This window comes from Carettochelys insculpta, chromosome 6 (genome assembly GCF_033958435.1).
Source record: "Carettochelys insculpta isolate YL-2023 chromosome 6, ASM3395843v1, whole genome shotgun sequence".
NCBI classification, from domain to species: Eukaryota; Metazoa; Chordata; order Testudines; family Carettochelyidae; genus Carettochelys; species Carettochelys insculpta.
This window is the reverse complement of record NC_134142.1, coordinates 116,570,556-116,595,739: the sequence shown is the minus strand read 5'-3', so window position 1 is coordinate 116,595,739 and position 25,184 is coordinate 116,570,556. Positions and strand designations below refer to the sequence as shown.

General features: G+C 43.3%; 1 protein-coding gene across 1 annotated transcript in view; it reads right to left on the bottom strand.

Moving 5' to 3' along the window:
* IGHMBP2 (immunoglobulin mu DNA binding protein 2) overlaps positions 1-25,184 on the bottom strand; it is a 76,124-nt gene that overhangs the window by 6,505 nt on the left and 44,435 nt on the right. The window contains exons 9-13 of the mRNA XM_074997937.1: positions 12,992-13,174; positions 8,493-8,611; positions 4,233-4,327; positions 3,581-3,704; positions 161-1,024 (exon numbers count right to left, since the gene is read on the bottom strand). Of these exons, the coding sequence (XP_074854038.1) occupies positions 161-1,024; positions 3,581-3,704; positions 4,233-4,327; positions 8,493-8,611; positions 12,992-13,174 (1,385 nt within the window). The remainder of the gene's footprint in view (positions 1-160; positions 1,025-3,580; positions 3,705-4,232; positions 4,328-8,492; positions 8,612-12,991; positions 13,175-25,184) is intronic.

The following is a 25,184-nucleotide window of genomic DNA, read 5'->3' as shown; positions in this document are numbered from 1 at the left end:
GGGCACCATACTTTTCTAGGCTCTTCTGAGAAGAGCCCAGGGAACCGTTACAAGGGGAAGCCCGCAGCATGACTGGCTTTTGCTAAGGACATAGCGAATCTGCCTGGAATGCCCTGAAGAAGATAAGCAGCTTTGGGAGTCCCTGGAGACAGGGGCTTACCTTTGGCTTCATTTTTGTCTTTTCCTCCAACTGCTTCCTGAAAACCAATGCTCAGCGCCTCGTTCCTTCTGGCCCTCTCTTCTTTTTTGGCTTTTTCTCGTTGCATTCTCTCCAGGTGAAGCATTTTCAGATCCACCTTCCCTGAGCTCATGCTGCTTCCTCTCTTTGTGACAGGGGTTAGTGCCTCTTTATCAGGCCTTTGAGATTCAGAAGGTGGGCTTTGCTCAACATTGTCTGCATTCACCGGAGAGGAACTCATGGCGGTGGTCGGAGAGGAACGACTGGCAATGGTTGTCTTGCTGATGCTGATGTACCTCTCTCTCCCCTCCCCAGTGCTTACATGTTGCAACCCGTATTCTTCAGCCATTTGGTGCACCAGCATCCTGTCGTGAGAGTTTAAGGATGAGGGAAAATCCAACTGAGTCTTGCTGCTCTCCAGGAACTCCAGTATCATGACTCGGAAACTGCCTGAATTGTCTTTCATCTCTGGTCTTTCCACCCAGGGCTCGTTCACACTCTTCAAGGGACATGTTGCTGGTTGCTGGGTAGATGGTTTCTTTAGGTTTGGTTTGCATTTCTGGCTTTTAGGTTGTGGTTTTGGAGCAGAGGTTGCACTGGTTTTAGACCCTGCCCCTTGCTCACCATGACCTTGCGAGCTCTCATGAGAGTAATTTTCTGGCACAATGTCACTGAGGTACTCGAAGGCTGTCCGCACTTCCCCATGTTCACTCAGATAATCCACCAGCCGTTTCAGAAAGACGTGGCTGCTGACAGTCCGTGAGTCACAGATGACTGCCACATGACGTCGGGCACGAGTCACTGCAACATTTATCCTCCGGTCTTCAGCAAGAAAACCCACCTCACCTACAAAACATAACGCCCAAGCCAGACCATCAGAAACTATGGCAAGGTGGTTGACCATGTAAACCCCAATGTTTTGATATTAAAGGACAGATCACCCATTCAGCACATGTCACTGGAACTACAGGGATTTACTCTAGCTGTGGCGTTGGCCTGAGATATTGCATTGGTTGCAGAGTGAGACAGAGGGAGAAGCATGAGCTGGAAGGCAACAACCCCTGAGCTCCAGTTCTGGTTCTATCGTTCATTCCCTCTGTGGCCATGGAAAAGTCATTCAGCTTCTGCCTCAGTTTCACTAAATGGCACTAATGATGCTGATACAACGCCCAGGTGACAGAGGATGAGCATGAAGATAGGCTTGGAAGAAGAATATCATTACACAAGGGCTACTGCCCGGATGGATTAGAATGAGGGCTCAGGAGCGCGGCAGCAGGGAATGCCAGAGCAGGACTTGGGTGAGGTGGGCGAACTATGTGGAAGCACATGCCTGAAATAGAAGGGGAAGTGGCATAATTAGGATTACGGCAGACTGGCAGAGCTCAGCCATCTCCGCACACACCCACCCATAGTCTGTCTCCAGCTATCGATACCAGTCTCACTTTCATAAGCCGAGATATACCAATCCCCGGCCACCCTCCTCCTACATACCCACACAGACACAATGTTAAAAATAACGCATCTGCAGGAGATGACACCAAGTCTATTTCTGTTCTCTGGCTATTTTCTCAAAGAGCAGTGATAACAGACAGCAAATGCCAGAATGACTCAGCTCGCCTCAGCTAGTGCGAAGGCCAACGTGGGCAGCTACTGAGTCTCCTGTTCCTACGGAGAAGTGGAAGACAACTGGAAAAACAAACATTACGCAGATCTAGGTGACTAGCTTCATTCTGAGCACTTGAGGTTTGTGATACAGAACAAATCAAACCACAATGGATTTTAATCACTGTGTGAGACCACCTGTCTGTGCTCCCCGACCTCATGTTAATTATCAGATATCACTGACTGTCACCTTGCGGAAGCAATAACGTGTTGGACTGTCTCTCTCCCATCCCCGTGGGAACCTGAGAGCGGAGAAAGTTCTGCCGATTAAAATCCACAGCAAGACCAGTGGGCTTTGTGGTTGGGCTTTGCCAGTGTGTAGCTGTCATGAAAACGTGGGGCCCGGCCAGGACTGGTGCTAGGCAGAGCCATTCAAGCACCTGCTGTTTTATTAGTTGGTCTTCACTGGGCAGAGAGTGGGCTTCTGTGATGTACACCAGGGAAAATGGGATAGCCTTGGGCCCCTTGTCCTTACTGAGGTGCTATCACCCTGCAACACCTCTGCTTAGGTACCAACACAAGGACACCAGGGGCAGATTGGAATGGGGAGTTTGGGAATAGAACCACCTATACTGAACTCATTCTGGGTAAGTCACTGACAGCTGTCCAAGGCAGTGAATCCCTGATTACTAACGGCTTTCAGTTATCAGCCTGTTCTAATCCACCTACCTTCACCTTCTCCATCAATCTCCCCTCAAATCCAGACACAGTGTAAATCTGCACAGGTCATTGGAACTACTGCTTTTATGAATCCTTTCCAATTTCTTCCTTCACCCTTCAAAGCCTGCACCCACCCTTTCCTGGACCACTGCTCCATGTTTTTTGTCTGTAACTATCTTACATCCAAGCACTTTGGGCCTGTCGCTGAAAGTTGTAAGGCACATTTACAGTGCTCTAGAAATTACTCTCAATGATAATCCTTATGGCTCAGATAACACAAGATGTGACACAATAGGCCCCCATTACACGGTTCAGCAGATTGAGTCTAAGACGTATCAGAGGGTTAGAAAGGACCGCCAGGGTTGTCTTGTCTAACCTCCTACCAAGAGGAAGGGTTTGTTGTGCCTAAACCGTCCAAGACAGATGGCTATTCAGTCTCCTCTTGAAAACCTTCCAGCTTCAGGTCACTCATTCCAGCTATTATCTTCCATTGCATTCTCTGAAAGGAAAGAACCCAATTTTCTGTCCTAGATTTTGCTTTGAAAACAAAGCATTATTCATTATTTACTATCCCACATTTGAGCTGCATCTTCTCTGAGGACACGCAAAAGCAGCTTCCTCGGGAATCCCATCTCCTGTGGGGAATGCCTGGGACTCACATCAAAGCAGGCTGGTGGCATTGTGAGTGCAGGACTGCCAACCCCAAAGGCTCAACAATGACGAGTCAGGGCATTTGCCTTCATTTTTGAGGACATACAGATCAGGAGATTTTAAAAACAAAACATGTTGGGTTTTTTCATTTACTGTCTGCTGCATAAGTTTTGGGGTTCAGTGTTTCAAGCTTTTTTCTGAAATCCTGAGGCCTACGATGTTATTTGTTTTTAAAACACCAAGCTGCGATTCTCAGGGAATCAGATGGCTCCACAAGTCAGGACTTTGGAAAAAGATTCCAGATATCAAGAGACTCACAATAAATCATGAGAACTGGGAACAACATTGGGTGTTGTTCAATTATTCCCATTTCCTTATGTACCACAGCTTCCTCTTTCCCCACAATAGTGTCCAATGAGGAATGCATACCCTTCCTATTTGATCTCACAAAGGACAGCACAACAGCCTCCTTCTCCCGTCCCTGGAAGCCATCTACAGATTTAATTTCCAACTCTGGATACCTGTGACAAAGATGCTCTCTTAGCATGTCCACCTGAAAAACAATACCATGCAAATATTAAGGATAAGCTAAATGCAAGATAAGAAGGTTGAAAGCAATATTCCCCCTTTCCCTCACCTCTCCTGGAAGGTGCCCACCCTTCCTTCAAATTCATGCATGCCTGAACTCTCACATCCTAAGGGAAACGGCCCAAGGGACTGGCATGGGACTGTTAGTGAAGAACCATCTTAGAGCCAGTCTATCTCTGACACTGATTCTCTATGTGGCCTTGAAACAGTCACTTAACCTTACTGGGCCAGATCCTTAGCTGGTAAACATACATTGGTTCAGATCCCCTGCAGTGAGAACCATGTGTACCAGCAATGGTCTGGCCTTCTGTTTCAGCATTCTCATCTGCAATATGAGGATAATAGGGAGCATATGGGAGGTTAAGGTACTAGGAGCTGAACCTTTAACATACTAAGTATCGTTATTAAAATACCAATGCATTTGAATTTGTTCTGGTGTTTTTTATTTTACACTCAGATTGAAAAGCTGTGCTGGGGGGTGCTGTGTGCTTACCTGGAGATTGTAAGGAGCAATGACCGCGATGTCTCTTGCTTTAACACCAGCTTCCACCAAAGCCTGGATGTGAAAGCCTACAAGATGCACTTCCCCTAGGGCAAAACCAAAGCCAGGTGTGAATACTCCAGATGATGTTGACAGGGAAAGCCACAAAGATGATTCCCACTCAACTGCTCACTTCTATTGCAATGATTAGGAAAAGCTACATTTTCCAAACTAACTCCACAGAACCTTTAAAGGCACCCTCTGGAAGATGGACATTTTCTATAAGGTCACATTTATAGATCATGGCACCAATATGGACAGAAAGTCCTGGTGTTCAGTGAAAAAATCAGAAACAGGAGAGGGATGTATTAAAACCAGGCTCCCCTGCAACATAAATGTGTCTTGTGTTCAAACATTACAGCCACAGAATACTGCATTTGTCTGAGGTTCAGGGTTTGTTATAGTAACCACTGGTTTAAAAAGCACTTACAGAGGACCAGTGACATTTTTTAATAGGTTCCATCCAATGATCTCCTTGGATGGAGTTTATTGCCATTTACTGCTAAAAATTCAGGACTCCCAGTTTCCCATTTATTTTTTTCTAGCACTTTCAGCCCACAAGATATCTAGCTATTAAAACATAGGATCACAGTATTCTGATTATCATCAGGTTTATTCCCATCCTCCCATTTCAATTCAAACATGATCTCAGTTTTCAGTAGTTATACTGTCTAGAAGCAGGGCCCTGTGTATTCCATTGCTGTGTAATTTGCTGCAGAATCTATCCCTCTCCCACTTTTAATTACAAAGTTTCTAGCTCTCAGGGTTGTGAGGACAACCTGAAACGTCAGCCAAGTGTAACAGATGCAATGTTATTTTCTTGAGTTTGCAGAAAGCCTGATACAATAGCACCGGAAGAGAAAATTGCCTCATTCAGCTCAATTGGCTGTTAACTCTGTATCCTAAGATGACAACGCAAATGTAAATGTTGTTAACTATTTTACTATTGATCGTTTTAGCAACAGCCAGGTAATGTGCTTAGCCTATATTACTGTTCACCTCCTCTCCAGTGCCAAAATCTACAAATCTGACTGAGGGTTATGCTCAATTTCCAAAACTTTCAGCTGTCCCCCCACCCCACCCCACCCCACCCCACCCCACGCCAAACCCCTGGTACCTTCTACAATTTAATTATGCTTTGTCAATACCAACATCTGTCACCTATCAAAAACTATAAATACAGAGACAGCAGAAAATAAATAGCGTTTAACATGAAAAGAAATGCCCAAGGGGCCGCTGGTCTGACTGCTACCTTCAGTTGTATTTAATAATTCTGAAAAATCCATTTTTTCTTTAAAGGTAACTGCCATTTAATTTACCATCTGCCACACTGGATTGCGGCAGAGTCCAGGGATCCTGTTGCAGAATTTAGGTTTGCATTGCCAGAGTACTCAGGGCTCTGTCTAGGAGTTTGGAATCTTGCCTTTCAATGATTGAAAGCACAAGTCTAGCTCTACAAGTTCACAAAATAGAGCATGAGTACCTGATCCTTCAAACCTTTGTTATATTCAAGCTTAGCTTTTTGCAAGAGAATAGCCAAGCATGTAAGTTTGCAAAATCAGGGCCTCACTTGCTAAAACTACATTCTTGGAGAAGAAAGGTGGACCAGTGGTTAGCCTGGGTCTTAGGATGCCTAGGTTCCATTCCTTCCTCCTGAAGGATCTGGCCCAAGCACTTAGTTCCTTCCTCATCCATAAATTGGGAGACTAGTACTGCCTTACCTCACAGGAGTGTTGTAAGGAGAAATAAAGATAATGAGGCATTCAGCTCTTGTGGTAATGGGGGCCACATAAGTACCTCATGTAGACATACAGGTGTCAAATGAAAGAAGGTTTGGAAAGCTGAGTTTGGAAAGACTGTGATGTTATCTTAAGGTCTGACTTGCCAGAGAAGCATTCAGACCCAGGAAACTAGGGCGTGACCTTTGGAAAGTTCAATGTCATGTACATCGAAAGCGTGGGATTTGGACAAGTGGGCAGAGAGAAAACTACATTAATCCCATTAGCAGGCAACACTGCCACGTGGTAGACAGATACTTGGTGAAAAAGGAAGGAGCCAGGGGGTGAGGGTAGAATCAAGACTATTGTAGAGGTGATAGTGGCTGGGTCAGGGAGGCCACAGCATCACTGGTCAGAGGAGAAGGTGAAAGGTTTGGATGCACCTGGTTGTTATTATCTGGAACCTTAGTCAAAGATCAGGAATCTGTTGGCGCCCTACAGCATCACACAGAAAACAAAGACAACAGCCCCTGCCCCAAAGCAATGAAAATTAGGGGAGGATGTGCTATCATACTAGTAGGCAGACTAAAGGAACTGGGAGAGAGGGCTCTGACTTTTGGTCTCAAGTGATTACATTGTTCATGCTACACTGCGTAAATGGCTGGATTGAGAGAAAGTCAGACCTCCTTGGCTCTTGTACTCTCCTTCCCGACAGTTACGTATTGGGTATGTTAATTGAAATAAGCCAGTCTTCCCAGAGCACAGGTTAGGCCATCCTCATCATTATTTTCCAACTCCATTGCTAATATAAAAAGCTGTCGCCAGGGCTCTGGTCTCTCTCTTTGCTGGGAGTCTCATTATTTTACTATGGTGATGCAGCTACTGTCCCATTTAACCATAGCGGTTTATCCACCTCACATGTTATCACGATAAAAATCCAACAAAGCGATACTCCAAGACAATCGAGTAATAACCCACAGACTCCAGCACAACACAAACCGAATAGGAGATCAGCACTGAGGGCGACACTCCGTGCTGAAAACTCACAGCTCTGCCCACTGTTTCCTGGCGGGTGTTACAATCTTTGTGGTATTTAAAACTCTCCTATCTGCTCAGAGATGCTTCAGTCTGTTTTCATCCAGCCCCCTCCAGCTTCCAGAAGCACTACTGCATGCAGGGCATTCCAAGAGCCATGCTCTGAGCCAGCAAAGGCTCTTTCTGCAATGCAGGGGCTCTACCCATTCTTCCTGATTCTGAGATGACTGCTTCATGGAGTTCAAATGGCACTGGGGCCTGCAGGAAACATTAATTTGTCCTGCCTGAAAGGAGAGCAGAAACTGCACTTACAGAAGCAGCTCCGGCAGGAGAGGACAAGGAGGCTCCAAATTATAGCTCTACTTTGGCTCTCAGCTCTTTGGGGGAAGGACTGGGCATTCATCACGAGCATGTACAGCATCCAGCACAAGGCAGAGAAGAAATGGATCCAGACTATTTGGATCTGATTCTGGTTGTGCGATGAGCTGCAGGGTAAAGCGATCAAAAGGAAGTGGAGAGAGGCTCACTGACGGGAAAGGATGTGCTGGAAAGGAACTGGTGCAGATCTCAACTCTGAGAGAAGGGTTTTACACAACCAACTCACCTAGATGGCGGTCACTGCCATCTGGGTAAGGAAATGAATCTCATAACGATGGGATGAGCAGACAGTAATTAGGCTCCACTCTTGGAACTGGTCATTAAGTAATAGAGGTTTGTCACCATCACATCTCTGAAAGCCCTTGCAGATATTACAGTGCACTAGCCCCAAAAGGGAGGGGGCACAATTCTTGCTGCCCTCTCTCCATGGCAGGGGACCACACCCTGGCATTTTCTGACCAAAAGAAAGAAGGTGTCAGCAAGAGGCATCAGTCCTTTTAAAATAAATGTTCAAAGTTCTTCTAGGGCTTTTGATGGCATGAAAGTGGCCGCTCTCAGTCCCAGGACATGGGGACATCAAATTCCATCAGCACTCTGGGGCCCAAATCCTGACCCCAACGCCACCACAGCAAAACTCTTAGGTGGAGAGGATGCAAGACCTCATGGGAAGGTGTGGGCACCACTTCTCAGCACTGAGCCCAGCTCTGTAGTGCTCCTTGTACAGCTCTTTGGGATGTGGCTGAGCTGGATGATCAGTCACTATGAATAAACCTTCAGCAGCCCCAATCATCCTGTCCATCTATCATGCTGCAGCTTATTGCATTGCTCTTTCAAGAGCTCTAAACAAACAGGACCTGCCCCATCCAAAGGAGACACCACTGGTCCCCTGTATCTCTGGAAGAACTAGCATACTGGTTCCCAATATCGTCCATTCAGTAACCCTCCAAGTTCCCTCTGACAGTGTTATAGCAACTCTCCTCTGGGCTGGGCTGCGACTTAGCTTGTGAGGAAGCTAGTAGGCTGGGAATCTGGGACAATCTACTCCAGTCAGCAAATCTTATGTCCTGTGAAACAACAGTACCTTGATTCCCTTTAGACTGTTCATCTTCCACTTCAAGCTCAAATAAGCCACAGCCAGCTGTATCTATAAGCATCAAGGGAATCCTAGTCTCTTCTGTGGAAGCAACTCCCGGCAGGTCCCTAACAGGTTATGTGGAAAAGAGTGAGTTATCAACACTGACGTAACACAGCAGCAGCAGACAGCAGATCAAGCATTTGGCCACCCCCTGGTCCCCCGACATGGCCAATAAAGTGACTTTAGCCTCAAGGCTAAGACAGTGGAACCATTCCATAGCACCTCCTAGGGCAGGGATACAGAGCAACAGAGGCATCCAAGTTATAAAATGGCTCCCCAACCCCCTTCTCTTCTCAGTGTCCTGGCCCTGGTGCAGTGGCAATGACATGACTCCAATGCTGACTCTGCTGTGACCCAAGGTGTTACATGACTCCTCAGTCAGTGCCTCTTTCACAGAGGATATAGGTCTGATCTAGCTCCCAGCTTGAGAGGCCAGCTCTTCAGCTAATGAGCTGGCTCATGCCGTTAGCTACTGGGTCCCCGTGTTCAGTATTGATCAAGATAATGGTCGTTGCACCTGCACTGGAAGACAGACTTGTCATCAGGCCACACACTAATTTCCAAGAGGGTGGCAGTTCAGCAGTGGCAGATCTTGATGTCTGAAACATGGATCTGAACTCTGGCCATAGGCACAATGTCACATTCCCTTAATCTCTTTACCCAGAAGCCCAGTGGTGGGTGGTAACATGCACTAATTCTTCCCAAAGCCCAGGCTAGTTAGCCAGCCAGCCATGACCACTCTGTGATCACGTAGAAACCACCCATCACGTTCTACAAACTGCAACCATTTCCAATACTAGCGCAAGTACAGTCTGTGGGAGTTAGTACCTCACTCCGCCAGTGACACACAGTAAAGCTACAGAAATAGGTTTATACCACAGCAGCTTTTAGGAGGAAGAGTCCTTAAAAGTGTTCTAAGGCAAAGCAATTTGACAGCTGTCATATTAGTCATGAGCCAGGTAACTAACCAAAATTCCTGGCGTCATGTCAGTTCTACAGCAGAAGGAGCTACATCAGAATGTTACAGTTTAACACCACAGAGAGTTATTTGTTCAATTCACAGGCTGTGAATGCAGGGAGAGATGGAGGAGGTGGCGTAGGAAAGCAACAGAACGTTGGACAGATGCAAGACGAGTCCAAAGGCACTGATCCTACAGTGCAAACCTATGGTGTCGCTATCACATGGAGATGCCACACAACAAAACCAGGGTTGCTCTTATTACTCCAGCACTGAGAGGCTCCAGCCCACATTGGCAGCATGCTGTGCTAAGAGGGGTACACACACACACACAGTAGGAGACACTCCTTGCCCCAAACAGCTCACATGCCAACCAGACAGGAGTGACAAAAGGTGGAGAAAATGCAGGCTTATCACCATTTTTCAGACAGGGAACTAGCACAGAGGATGAAATCCTGAGCCCGCCTCTATACATGCTCACCAGCATGTCCTGCGTTCGGGGGCACTGGGACAGAACAAAGCTGGATTTTCCAGCCACAGCATGCTGCACCTTGCTCAGGTACTCCCTTGCTGCTCTTAGACTGAGAGGAAGATTTCTTCCACCCAGCCATGGAGGGTTTCTTCCCAAAGCACAGCTGTTTGGGCTTCGTGCTGCAGTCCAGCATTTGGATTTTAATAAATATGTGACTCATCACCCATATCTACAATTAACTCCTGCAATTACCATCCATGTTTTCTATGGATACAGTTCTGAGCAGCAGCAAATCAGTTTTGCATTGAAGTACTTCTTCCCTTCAGTCTGCAGGACAGAATTTTTCTCAGTGCAAATGCTAAGCAGCTCCCCTTCCCCTTAACATCGGTGCTGCTACTTCTCACACTGGTGGCCTGTTTATATACACAGTGAAGGATCTGTCTGGAACACAACCATGGTTAGTCTCCTCCCTAGAGACAAATCTATTAACATAATTCTCTGACAATTCCTATCCACCAAAGAGCACAGCTGAAGCATCTCACATGATGAGGAACAATCTTAATCTGGAAACTTCATTTCTGAGGAATTATTAGCTGCATAAATCTTTCAGGGGAAAGAAAGAATATGCTCCTTTGGGAGACGAAAGCATTCAGAACAACAGGGTGTTACTCTGGAACAATTTCTGGTGCTTATTTAAATGCTAACTCCCTAGAGACAAGGGGCAAAGTTAACCTCCCACCTGCAAAGCAACGTGAACTGCAGTGATGTGTTACTGTTTTAGGGAGAGAATCCTGCTGTCAGTATCACAGTTGGGAGAGCCTCTGCAGTCAAATGCTGGATGGAATCCCAGTTCTGGTGCAATATATACAATGCTTGACTGCCTCCTGTACCTCCTCTGAAAGAAACATTTGGCAACTTCTTGTTTGTTGACTGAATAGTTAGATGAACCTAGTAATCACAGGTGCAAAGTGCCTCTCAGGCACAACCAGAGTGGCCAACCCATGTGAATTTGTCATGGGGACTCACAATATTTGCTGTTTCACTTAAAACATCTAGCTCCTGGACTCGTGAGTAGGAGCAACCTTCGATTTCCTTCCCTTCCCTTTCCCAAATAGTTTCTAAGACCTCACAGTTGCAAAGACAATCTTGAAAACATAACCAAAGTGCAACCCGAAAGCAGGGGTGGGGAACTTACAGCCTGCAGGCTGGACCTGGCCCCTGGCAAATTTCTGCATCATGAGCCAGAAGCCCAAAGCATTGGTGTCCCCACCACTAGGCTGGAGCACAAGGGGTAGCTGGCCCTGCTGTGTGGGGAAGCCATGATTCTAGGCCCCTGCCTCCCCCACTGACTGGATTGTGAGAAGAACCCCAGTGCTCCAAGCTGAATGTGATTAAGTTGAGTCTCTCTCTCTCTTTTTTGGCTTCTTGGGAGCTAGGTGAGTGAGGTTTTAATTTTACCTCTCACCTGTGGACGGCCGCTGACTGATTATAATGAGGGTCAATAACCCCCAGCCGAAAATATGTTCTCCACCCTTGCTCGAAAGCCTCAGAAACTAGGCAGTTAATAAAAGGAATCCGAAACGTATGGCTTTTTAAAATCTCAATCTCATTATTTCTGAGGGATCAACTCGTGCTTCTTGAATGCTGAGGGCTGGCAATACTGTACGATGGCCTCACAGACTGGGCAGTGAGATTCAGAGGGCTTCTTATTATCCCAGTGTCCTAGCTTCTTAAGTGCACTGTCACCTGCTGGCCGTGTCAGCAGAAGAGTTTGGAGAGAAGGGTTTGGTCATTAAGAAATACTTGAGCCATGAAAGGATACTGAAGGCAAAGTATATTCTTTTGCTCTGGCATGTTTTACTAACAAACCCAGTAACTGAAATCTGACTAGGGTCTCATGGGGCTGTGATATTATTAGTGATGTTCATTATTTCTACTGCAGTACTATCTAAGTTCTCCAAGCAGGGATCAGATCCCTACTCAAATGATATCAAAACAAAAAAGCAGTAAAGTAGCACTTTAAAGACTAACAAAATCATTTATTAGGTGAGCTTTTGTGGGACAAGTCCCACAAAAGCTCACCTAATAAATGATTTTGTTAGTCTTTAAAGTGCTACTTTACTGCTTTTTTGTTTTGATATTCTACAGACTAGCACGGCTTTCTCTCCGTTACTACTCAAATGATAGGCACTTTTCAAAAAGTAACACAAAAAGTCTCTGCCCCTGACAGCTCATAAACTAGGATTCTGACAGTATACAACCGCGGCTAAACAGACACACATGGGAGAACAATGTGCATTATTACTGTTGTTGTTGTTGTTATCACTACTACTGTTATTGTGGTATCACACAAGAGACTCAATCACAAACCAGAATCACCCTGGTTTTGGTGCAGTACATTCAGAACAAAAAGAGGCTGCCTGCCCCAAATAGTTTACAACACATGTCCAATGCTTAGTACAATAGGTCCCAATCTTGGTCAGGGCCTAAAGATACTGTCAAGCAATCAAACAATCATAATTCCCTGAGGCATGTAACTTGCTCTCACTGAAATAAATCACAGAATCTTCCATTGACTTGAGTTGGAAGTATAGGCAGAAACAAATGACGACACTGAAAAAGTAACAGGCATGTTTAAAAAAATTTTTTTTTTGAAAACCCACTTATAGTTCTGTCTTGCTGGATACAGCAATACTGATGTTACAGCTAGTCTATATTTAACTCTCTGATCTGGGGAGTTCTCCTTAAACAGGCTGCAGACAGGCTCTATAACAAATCATAGAAAGATTTTTTTTTTAAAACCAAAACAGAGCATAACCCTATAGGATTCTATTCTGTAATCTGCACAAGGGAAAACAAAACCAATGTTTACTAAATGAAATAAGAAAAGAATTGGAAGGAAATAGCAAAAGGATATAGCAGACAGATGGAAAATTGTTCATTGCTCATAAATATTAACTGACAAAGTCCACGCTCACTGATATCTGGTTTATAAAAAAGTGCCAAGTCACTTACTTCAATAAATGGTGTGCCACAGAAGGGTGAGCTGTGAGTTGGCCACAGTACATTTCCGTGGAGGCCCACTGCATTATGGCTGCGTGCATTCGGTATTGCACAGTCAGCATCTTCACAATGCTCTCACCGTATTTCTGAATCAGACGCTCCATTAAACTGACAGAAAGACCCTTTGCTGCAGCCCTGCACCAGAAGAACAATTAACAAGACAAACTCAATAGGAGAGGAGAACAAGTCCATTAGGAGATTGTTTTAGGATTGTTAAAGGAATGCCATCAACTTAGTCATCATATTTCTTTCTAACTTTCAAAAATTACTACTAGATTAGGAGCTGTGATCACCATGAGAGCCTCCAGAACCCAGGCTATATCTACACAGCAGCATTATTTCGAAATAAGCTATTCCGGAAGAGATTTTCCAGAACAGCTTATTTCAAAATAGTGCATCAAAATAGCACTCGGTTATTTCAAAATAGAGTGTCCTGACACAATACAATTATTTCAGATTAGAGCCTTTGGATGCACGATAGTTTATTTTGAAATAGCCCTTCCTCCCTGGCTGCATCTATACTTGCAAGTACTTTTGAAATATTTTTCAAAAGAAGGGGCACTTTTGAAAAATCCAGTGGAACATCCACACACAAAAAGTGTTCTTTCAAAATTAAATTGAAAGAACACAGCACTCCTTTTGAAAGCACTCTTCCACTCCCCTTTCAGGAAGGGCACCTTCTTCCAAAAGCTTCTTTCAAAGGAAAATGCGCATACATGCTCTGGGGGCCCTTTTTTCAAAAGAACAGTCCTCATGGCACCTGATTTTTTGATCCCTGGATCATTCTTTCAAAAAAGTAGGGGACTTTGTGGATGCTCTTTTGATCCACTTTTTTTGTGTGTGGATGCTCTCTTTCAGAAGAGGGTCTTTTGGAAGAGATCTTTTGAAAGAACTTCCTTCAAAAGTTTGCTGTAGTGTAGACATAGCCCCTCTCTACACAGCCCCTATTCTGAAATAATCTGTTTTGGAATAGGCACTATTCCTCATAGAATGAGATTTACCAAATTCAAAATAAGCCATCTGCTATTTTGAAATTTTGAAATCATGGTTGTGCTGTGTAGACGCTTGCAAAGTTATTTCGGAACAGCGGCTGTTATTTCAAAATAACTTTGCTGTGTAGACACACCCCAGAGACCCAGTCCCAAATGCTAACCATGGGTAATATTGTATATGTTTGTTTTATACTCATCACTGCTTCCACTGTGCAGACTATTTTTTGTAATTGTTCATTTTAAATTCACTTACACGAAGCATAATTCCACATGGTTCTATGACTAGTACATATGCCTCTCTGCTGCAGTGTATTGCAGCAGTTTGTTGGAAAAGATCTAGAGTCACTGAGCTTAGACGCCAAACTCTTTGTTACAGGGACTTTTTTTCTTGGGCTTGTACAGTACCTAGCACCACAGGGTTCTGGCTCATGACAGGTCTTCCAGATGCTACTATATCCACTATTATTACTTAGCAGTGTTAACTCACTGAAGTCATTGCCTGAGCTGTTTAAACACACAAGCAGTGTGAAATTAAAGAGGGAAAGAAGATTATTAAAAATATTTCACTAAATGAAACAGGAATGCCATGTACTCTTTTACAGTACTCTCTGATCTTCTCACGTTAGAAACATGACAAGATTTACATAAAATGAGAGGTTTCAGTTTAATGAGCACTGCAAAGGAGAAGACTCAGGTGATGTCCTTGATAAGGAAAGGTTACGTCGTGAAATATGACCAGAACCTCCTTCTTGTCTGTCATATATTACTAATCAGGAGAAGCCTCTTGAAATTAAAAGTGCCACATATTTAAACCAGCCCAAAGAAGCTACTTCTTTGTGTGATCATTATTTAAAGCATAGAACTCAAAAAATACAGTGGCTAGATTTGAAAAAAAGACTAATTTTATGACCAGCATCAACATTTCCAGCCATAGACACAATGGAAACATTTAGTGAGGGGAGCAGAGGAAGAAATATTACGAACAGGACCCAGGACAATATTGCCAACAGGACCCAGGAGAATATTCCACACCATGTTACAGGACCATACAATTGGCGCCTGTTGTAGATAATAGAGAGCTCAGACAACAGGATGACATGCATTTCCCTGCAACTCCACCACTGGATCTTTCAGACTTTGGAGGACTAAACCCACAACAGAGTTCAGGTCCTTCCAGCAGTAGAGACAATCTCTTCAGCCTCCCGAGGGGCTTCCTCACGCCTTCTGACACATGTACCAACTGCATAAGTCATCTTCATTACTCTGGACTCCATAAAACAGAATGCTGTGATAGAGAGTGAAAGTAGGTATGGAAGTCACTCATATCATCCATCTAAGTTAAATGATGAGTGAACATACACCCAGAGCTACCCTTCTGGTGAGGCAGTAATTTTCTTACCAAACCCATATAAATAACCAGCAATGAAAAAAACCCAAACATTTGGCTATTCAGTATAAGTAAAGTCAAAACCTTTGTGTGAACAATGCAAGTAACAGACTACAGCTCTGTGATCAGGTGTTCATTTAGAAACAAATGGAATGACTGGACCCAAAAGATCTTCCCTTCTAGGAGCAGAAATGAACAGGGAAAGTGAGTCACTGCTTGATCCCTCATCTTCCCCCTGCCCTGCTGCGGTCCTGAAAATTGTTAGCTTAGCCTTGAGTCAACCAGGAAAACAAGCAGTGACGACTGAAACAAACAACAAAGAAAACCTGTGGCGAGTGATGTATGGCAAGTAGAATCAGGTTGGATAGACTAATATTGGCAGATTCTGTTATTGATTTGGGCCTAGCAACAGTCGAGCCAATTAACTCTGAATGAGAAATAAAAGGCATAAATACCACCTGTGAGAAATTCCCCTCCCAGTACGAGCTGGGGTCATACAAATCAAATCATTTGTCTATAGAGTGTTGAGTTTAATTTTGATGTATGTCAGAGCTTAGTTGCTTTTGAACATTTACTGAAATAGCTATTATTATTATGTATTATTACTACTACTACTACTACTTCTCATTATTATTATTATTTCAGTATAAGCTCCCATGTGGATACCCTTATTTTGGAATCAGATTGTCCAGAATAACTTTCTCATAGGGATAACCATGCTAATCTCTAAGGTGCTACACGACTCCTCATTGTTCTGTAACAGTTAATCTGAACCAAAACTGCTAATTTGGTAATTTTCAAATGGCCTACAAATGGAAAGGTGCTGGTTTTAGAGCCCAGGAGTCTGAAGGGCCTGATTCTGACTGACACAAAGGCCCTTTGCCTTGCTTTTGCAGGGTAAAGGAGCTGTTGTGTCAATCAGAATAAGGATCTGGAGCCTGGCAATAGGAATCCAAGCTTTTTTACTCTGCTGAGCCAACCTCTCCATCTTACCATACCTGGTCCATCTCCAGGGGCAAGAGGCTGCTGTAGTCCGTTCACATTCAGACTTTGCAGTCTTTCATGGTGCTACTAACAAAGTGCTAAGTGGATATCTGCCCACTAGAAACTGAACTGCGACCAACTTGCTTCACACAGGCCAGGAGAGCCATCAGCTAGAGGTAACTTTGGCTTACTTACTATCTGGATCCTCATTACCAACACCCTGGGCCTCCCAGCCCTCGGATTAGCTGCCATTGCTAATGAAAAACAAGCCACTTATAGAGATGTGGACTCCAGGCTTAGGCCAGGGAAGCAGCTGGCTGCATTAGTCAGGTCCAACAAATCAAGAGTGAAGCACACTGGTTCAGGAGATTTGGCACTCTGATGCACCTGAGCAACCCTCTTGGTACATCGCTGATGGTTCACCTGAATGCAACATGGGATTAGAGTCTTTCCACACCAAGAGGATCTTTTCCCTCGCTTAGTTGACACTTTCCTTACAAATCTAATAAGCAAATCATGGATCTCATTGCAATACAACCTCATGAAGTATTTGCCATAAAACCTCACATCTTAATACTGGGCAAGAAATGTTGCACGGTATGTCTTTTAATGGCATCTCAGAAAACATAGGTGAAGTATTAGAATTTATTCTATTCTCTGAAATATAACCCCTCTCAACATATTAACAGCATGGTTTCCAAGGTCCTTTATCTCTACTGGGAAGCCAGAACTGGAGCGAGGTGGGTTGGAGAAATTCAAGCTCATGAAAATGAGTCTGTAGGCTGGGGTGTTACTGTAGTCAAAACAGACGGTATGTGTGCATTTGGGGTGTGTATGTCTGTCCCTTGGGTGGGGGGGGGTGGTGATTAATAATGAGGATAGTAAGCTGCTTAGAAATCCTTCATGTGCTAATAAAGTTTGCTATTATTTCACCCTCCAATTAGGTTCTATAGTTATTGATTCCCATCCCCAAAAAGACATTAAACATGGTGTGATGAGGCAGATAGCTTCACAGTGGTCACGAGAGTGTCAAAAAGGGCCCACAAATGCCAGGAGTGGAGTGCGGAGTTAAAAGGAGGTGAACTTAGCCAAGTTCAGGGCTCACCAGGAAGGAGAGCAGAGTTCTGCTTCTGTTGCGAGAAAAGACTAGTTAGCACCCAGAGACTGAACTAGCTTATTTGCTGGACACACCACATGCTAGGAGCTGCCCCTGGGAAACTGGTGGAAACAAGGAATGTTAGAAGACAAGCCCTGATGAGAAGGGCAGGGTCTCACCAAAGGTTTATCAGACCACACTGTTCAGAGCTATGGTATTTTGTTCTTGGTCTTCTTTGTATTTTAACACACAGAAAGGAGCTGGAGTGAAGTGTGTTTTAGCCACGGGCCTATACCATCATTATCTTGGACCTCAAAAAGCCAGCAAGCTACAAGCAGAGATGTGTCTGCTTGAGTCACACCCTGAAGGGCCACGTGGGTGTGCTACAGAGGCAAAGCCAGGCATACACAGAGTTAGGGATACAAGTATCAATCCCTTAAGACACAAAATCCTTTAGGTGGGGGGGCACAGTTCTCTGAAAACACACATAGAAAATCAAAATTAAGGTCACACTTCAAAATTAGGATGTCAGGAAACACACCTGAAGTTGAAGTCACCCAACCAATGAAATTCACTGTGTGCCCTGCCAACTTGCATTCACCATACTTTACCAATAAGAGGTATTACAATGCAGGACTTTTAAGATCCCATTTTATTCGCAGAATTTCCCTGCCAAACCAAGCTTGGAGTTAAAACATGCTGAACAGCTGTTCTGTGAAAACTGGGCCCCATTAAGATGCCTCAAGCTCAACACAGGAATGCTGAGGGATCCAAAACCACTTCATTATCTTGGTCTTGGTCTTTTGACTGCTCAGTAGCTCATATGCAACAGGGAAGTCCCTGAGAACATGGGTGTCCTATGATGAATACCTTCTTTCTTTGTCTATCATACTGTCATTTCACTGAAAGCAATCACATCTTAAATTGTATCTTTAATCATATCCCCTCTAATTCATCAATATCCATCTGTTAACTACATATAATGTTCCCATGAAGGAATTTAATCAAGGAACTGAATGCAACAGGGGATAGTTCAAAACAATTAGATGAAATGGGTTACAGATTGAGGCTTTAGGCTGACGAAGGCTGTGTTGGGCTTTCAATGAACTTTTCCAGGAGCATTACTAAAAAGGTTCACTGTGGCTCAATTGTCCATTGATCCTTCTCTGGATGGCTGGGACTAGATTTAGAGGGCTACAAACAGAAACCTTTCCAGAAAGTGATGCTCTGCTTGGCTGAAGATGAAATTATTTATTAGAAACAATTCGTTAGTAAAAGACTGGGATTTGCAACCTACAGTCCCCTGCCTTTTTTTTTTTCAAAAGCACAAACAGGTGAGGATCAGAAAGCGAATGCAGTACTTGAGAAGTGCCAGAACACAAGCACTGAAAGTACCTCAAGCACCAAAACACAACTTTTTGGCTCCTAAAAAAAGTGCTGGACTAGAGATCCAGCAGGACTCTGGCACTGCTGAGGACACTTCCTCCAATCCAGTTTCCCCATGGCAAAGATGGTGTAAAACAGCTAAGCTATGAAATGGATAGTGACACAGGTAATTCAGACAGCATCTGTAATGGATTGGTTAGAAAAGCAGTGCCACCCTTCTCTCAAAACATTATTTGGGGAGGAAGTGAATACAACAGGCAAGCCAAGTGGCCTAGAGAATGAGTGATTTGGCACCAAAGATACCCCACATAGAAGACATTAGAGCAATTGAATTGGTAGAGACCTGTACAAATACAAAATTGGTAGCTGCATCTCTAAAAATGATCACCAGCGATGTGCAAATTTGCTGGGTTCTAGAAACAAAATTGTATCTGCACCTGCAAAAATGAGCCACGACTATTTGCATCCATATCCTCAGATGTGGATAACCATTGTTATGGATTTGTAGGGCTCTATGAATTGGGAGGGCACAAAAGCAGGGATATCTTTAGCAAGCCTTCATCAGTTGGCTCTTAACAGAAGTTCTCTAACTTAACTATTAGCATCTTTCCTAGATAAAAAAGGCTGCCGTGGTCTACCCTACGGTGTGACTCCACCTCCAGATGCTCGTCCATGAAAGAAATAATTAGCACTGCTAGGAATAAATAAGGTTATTGAATTTACATTTATATTTTTTAAAAGGGACACTACCTTAGGGCTTCTGAAAGGATGAAGCTACAGCTTCCTCTCTTCATTTTGTACTACCATCTGTAAAATTAAATACCATTCTAAGCTTGTAGCCAATACATTTTAATTCCCTGGCTACTTTTGTAAAGATGGTCTCGTCTCTGGCAGACGAGAGAGCTGGGTTTAGTTCCTAGTTCAGTACCTGGCTCTTCTGAACAAGCCCAAGGTTGTCATTTAACCTCTCTGGGCCTTGGCTCCTCCATCCATAACAGTACTTCCAAACATAAAGAGAGTTCAAAACACTAATTTATCAATCAGTAAATTACTTTGGCATAGTTCGCACAACTACAGCAATATCCATGCAACAGGATTAGATCTCTCATGGTATTGTCAGTTTCAGTCGATTCAACATTTTGTTTTATATTGTGCTGTATCAGAGAAAGAGTTCTGAAACTGCTATGAAGATAGGCATGCTAGTTAATGTACTGTAGTGATTCCCTCCCCCATAGTTGTTTTCCTTTGAAAGTACAGCAAGAATAAGATATATAACTGCAATAAAAATGTGGTGCAGCTTATTGTTTGGATCTGTAGTGTCTAGACACAAAAAGTTAAAGGCCCAATATTTGGCAGTCACTGATTAAAAGAAAGCAAATTTGTTAAGACGCCAACTCTAAATACATCTACTTGTGAGGAGGAAGATAACGGCCGTAAAACTGGGATGATTTCAAAGAAGCGCAGTGGCAGAAAAATACAGATTGATTTACGACAAATGATTGGAAGAGCGAAACAGGTCTCAGTTTATCTAGGCCACAACACGAGGCAGATATATGAGAATTATCTGCAAATATTTGAAGAGCATAATGGACTGACTGGAATGAAGTGAAAAGCAAACATCTAGGAAGAATATCAAGAAGTGCCCCGACAAGGAGATGCACGTGAAGTTCACTGAAGTCAATGGGACTCTTTTTACATTGACTCAATGGTTCTGGAGCGAGCTCTAAATTGGGAATAGCGTCCTGGAGAGTTTTAATAACCACAGCGTTTCACGTGCTTTGGACTAGATTGTTTCCCAGGGACACAGTCCTTAAGGGACATTCCACCACTGTGGAAACCTAGAAGTAGCATAGAGAGGGAAACGTTCTCGGAGAGTTATATTCCCCCTCCATAATCAACCAAGGGTAAAAATTTGGTGGGCTATCCCTGCAGCAAATCAATGCCTGTCTCTAAGCCAACTAAACTCTTCTGGCTGGGATACGGGGGGCAGAGGGTTGTAGCGGGGAAGAAGGAAAGACTACCTATTTCCCACTTCATCCTCTGCACCCAGAACCAAAGACCAGGTAGTACATGCCATGGTATAAGAGAGGGGTCTGATCTCCCACAGCCAGAATCAAAAGTCTAGCCCTCAACTTCCAAGTGAAAAAGCACACGGCTATCTACTGTATAGTATGGCGGGGGGTGAAACAGACAGCAATAGCTGTAATATCATCTATTGCTGCTACGTGCTACAGAGTGTTCCAGAGAGGAAATGGTCCCATGATAAGTACACATGGATAGAACACAAGGTGCATAAAATCCTGTAGCTGTAGAGGTTTCAATTAATAAAACCTCCTGCTTAAGTACGGCTGATTCAGTACATCATGGCAATGATCCTACACATATCTGATGTCTTTCTGCATGAACTGTTGAGCTCTTAGATGTGAAAGCCATAAAAACCAATATTTCCCATGCTAACGCTTATTTGTACTGCAAAAAAGGACGGTGTTACAAGGCATATCCTGCGTAATGAAGCTTCCACATATTATTAAGCCCACACTTCTGCTTATAAATCACAATTTAAACCTGTAGTTTGTAAATCTTATCCTACAGATAACCCCATTATATATACTGGTGTCATGTTATTCCTGTGGCTAGAACAACTGGGCCGCTCTAATCAAGGCGAAGTTCACTATCTTGAAAATTAGTGTGTTGCTCAAATCTTGGCATTGTTTTCCCAGCAGTTAATTCTACAGGCCGCTAGACACCATTTCAATATACTAAAGTGAGTCACAGAAGTGATGGAAAGAATCTTGTGTTAACAGAAATATTAATGTTCTCTGTTTTTACTGGAGAAATAATTGTGTCATGCTGAATACTTCTTTTAAATGCATTCTAAATCCTCTGAAATGTTCTAACTTTACAGATTTTTAAAGAAACCCTTTGTCAGCATTTGTTTGTAAGGAATAAAGATGTGAGTGGAGTCCAGTAGCTATATTGGATTAGCTGACAAACATTGGATTGATAACCCTCCTAGTTAAATGCAAAAGCTAATGCATTTGGCACACAATTTTATTATTATGAATCCTGATGAAAAGAAGCTATTGAACACATCTTGTTTATTTTTCAAACAATGTACTAGAAAAAAATGAGTTCTTTCCCTTTGTAAATCTGATCCTCCAAGCAGTCTGAAGTCAATGTGACTCCTTTCACCAGGAGCTGTACTCCTAGGTGCAAGTTCAAGCTCATGGTTGGTATTCTGCCTGAACAGCAAGTGGGGCTACTGGTCACAGAGTACTGCTGATGTCTTTAACAGTGACGTTGTTTAATACAGTAAGCTCCTTAGAGCATAATTACTGGTAACTTGAGAGATGTAAATACGTTAACAATAATGACTTAGAGACACATTCTCTCTGCTCTATTTTATGTTAACTCTATTAAACCTAAACCAGGACTTTGGGTGCCACAGCATCCAAATAGTGCTAACGCTTCTAATTCAGAGGACTTGAATATTGGCCCACAAGAAGCTAAGGTAACAAGAATTTTTACTGCAAAGTTGTTTACAAGGATGCACACTGGATATTTGGCTTCCACCCATCCGTTCCCTTTCTTATGTTTCATAGAGTCCAATTATTTGTACTGTAAGAGCTTGGGGGAAAAATGATGAAGGTTGCTACAAAACTCTAAATATAAGTCAATGGCTAGGCACTTTGAGACTCTGCAACAACTAACTAGCAAAATAACACAAATGATGGAATGGGAACAAATTAAACGTCATGAACATGTAAACATGTACACACATAAGGGGAAAATGGTGAAAATCATGAGGGATTCATCACAAAGTTAAATGAAAACTCAAAGCAGAGGGATACACACTTTAAGGCATTCAGGCAAAGGAACAAACAACTTTCTAATGGCATCTGTAAATAGATGGTGTCTTGATAGGGTGAAAAACTGTCTCCTATTATATAAGCAGAGATAGAGAAGGCTATTGGCACAGGCAGTCATGAGACTGTTGAAAGGGAACAGAAAGGAAGTCAGTATTACTGGAGGTCAGGGATCAAAGAGGGGAAACTTAGAGGTATAAAATCCAAGGGACAGGTGAGAGCAAAGCAAACAGCAAAGATACAAAATTTGGGGGATACTCCCAAACATAGGCACCCATCACATGAAAGGTGGTCCAGCTTTATCGTATCTATTTCACATAGCTTTTTCATGTGCCACAGGAAAGGTATAAGACAGAGTAAGAGGCCAGGTCTATGAGAGGAGCCTTACCTTCAGTGATCTGCAATATGAAATCACTGCAGAACCACTAATACATTGGGCCCTGGGCTGAAAGTCTAGAGGCTTAGGTTCTAATCTTGATTTTGCCTGCTGTGTTGGTATTGAAACCAGTACATGAGAAATTACGGGTTACATAGAAAAGTGGTGGAATCACCATCTCTGGAAACTGTTAAATCCCATCTCAACAAAGCCCTTTCTGGGATGATTTACTTGGGATTAGTCCTGTTTGAGCAGGGGATTGGATTTGAGGACCTCCTGAGGTCTCTTCCAACTCTGTGATTCAATGATGCAGCTAACTATATCAGGGTACCTGCATGCCACAAGTGCAGAATAAAACGTGAAGCTGAAGCACCTTGAAACACCACAAACCTGCTAAGTATCTTTGTTACAGTTCAACATCTTGAAAAATGTAAATCAGCCTAGTTCCACTGAAGGAATAGCAACTTACACAAGCTGAGGATCAGACCCATTCAGTCAGAGTGCAATGGGCTTGGCAGTTTCTTCTTTGGCCCAAATTATTTAAACAAGTACAGATATCATCTGAAAATTCCTAATGATGTGGCTCTGTCCAGTAAAACAACCTCTACAATTCTACGATACGTAATCTGATCCAAATTCTGTTGCCCATAAAAGCACTTCATACAATTCAAACCCAGCTATTTACATATGTTGAAGTTTTTCAGGCAGGTTTTAATACTAATACATTGCACTTGTAAAAGGCTTCCAAATTTGCCAGAAAACTGGAAGGGCGAGCTTGCAAGCCCCTTGCTCTATCTGAGAAGCTGCCGCTCACATGAACAGTGCCACTGACGTTGGAGGGTCCACTCAGTCATGGAACTGCTCATGGCTGGGAGTGAGCAGCTCATTATCTGGCTCTAAGGAATTAATCCTGCTAATACATCTTTGATGTACTTAAGCATCCTTATCCTCATTTTACAGATGAGGAAACTGAAACACGGAGGCACAAACGACTCGGCCAAAAAAAAAAAAGCTCATGAAGCAAGACAACAGCAAAAGCTGAGAATAGAATTCAGACATTCAAGCCAAGCTTCCCAGTTGCTCACTAAGGCTACATTTACATTAGAGAATGTAAGTCAATTGCAAATATACAATTCTAGTTATGGCAATTGCATAGCTAGAATCAATGTATCTGCAATTGACTTACGCAGTCGTCCTCACTAAAGAAGAAGTTTCTCCTGATGACCTCCCTTACTCCTTGCAAGACACAAGGAGTACACGTGTCAACTGCCAACTCGATAGGTCAGTTTTATGCATCCCTACCAGACATAGGGACTACATAGATACTCTACACATAGCCTAACTCCTGTTGCTAAGAACCAGGCTAATGCTGGGAGAGCTGGCGGGTTGTCTGAGATCTGGATGCATTGCATAACTGTCTCAGGATTTATGTTCAGATCAGAACCTATTGTTCCAAGATGAGGGATTGCTTTCCCTGTATTTACAATAATCTTTTAGCACCCTGCTTTGAGTTGTTCTGTCTGCCTGACATATATATACACAGGAGAGGTTCTCTACTCTGAAATGTAAGTCAGGTTACAAATGTCTATTTTCCTCATTTGGGCTGCCACGTTATGAAAATAACTCCCTTACTCAGGTTGTGGTGTACCAAGTACCTAATCCTTTCATCTTTTTAAAAAAGTGCAGTAACTCAAAACACTTTTTTTAAATTATTGGGGCATATCCTTGGCAAGTATAAGCCACCGTAGTCCACTTGAAGCCACGGCAATTTACACCAGCAGCAGATCTCCCATGTAATGTAACCGTTCTTAAAACATGTACTGTACGTATTGTAATTTTATAATTGGGGCTGTGTGCACAATAACTAGCACCGCTTCCTCTTAGTAGGCTTACTACTGCACTCCTATTTTACATAAATAAATGCGGAACCACAGTGACAGAATTTCATAAGGGAAAAGAATGCACGAACTAACAAGAGACCATCTAAATCCATCACACAGAGCTAGATACTCTAATCGGCAGTGTGGAGAGAGAAGTCAAGCAAACCCTTTGCCAGAC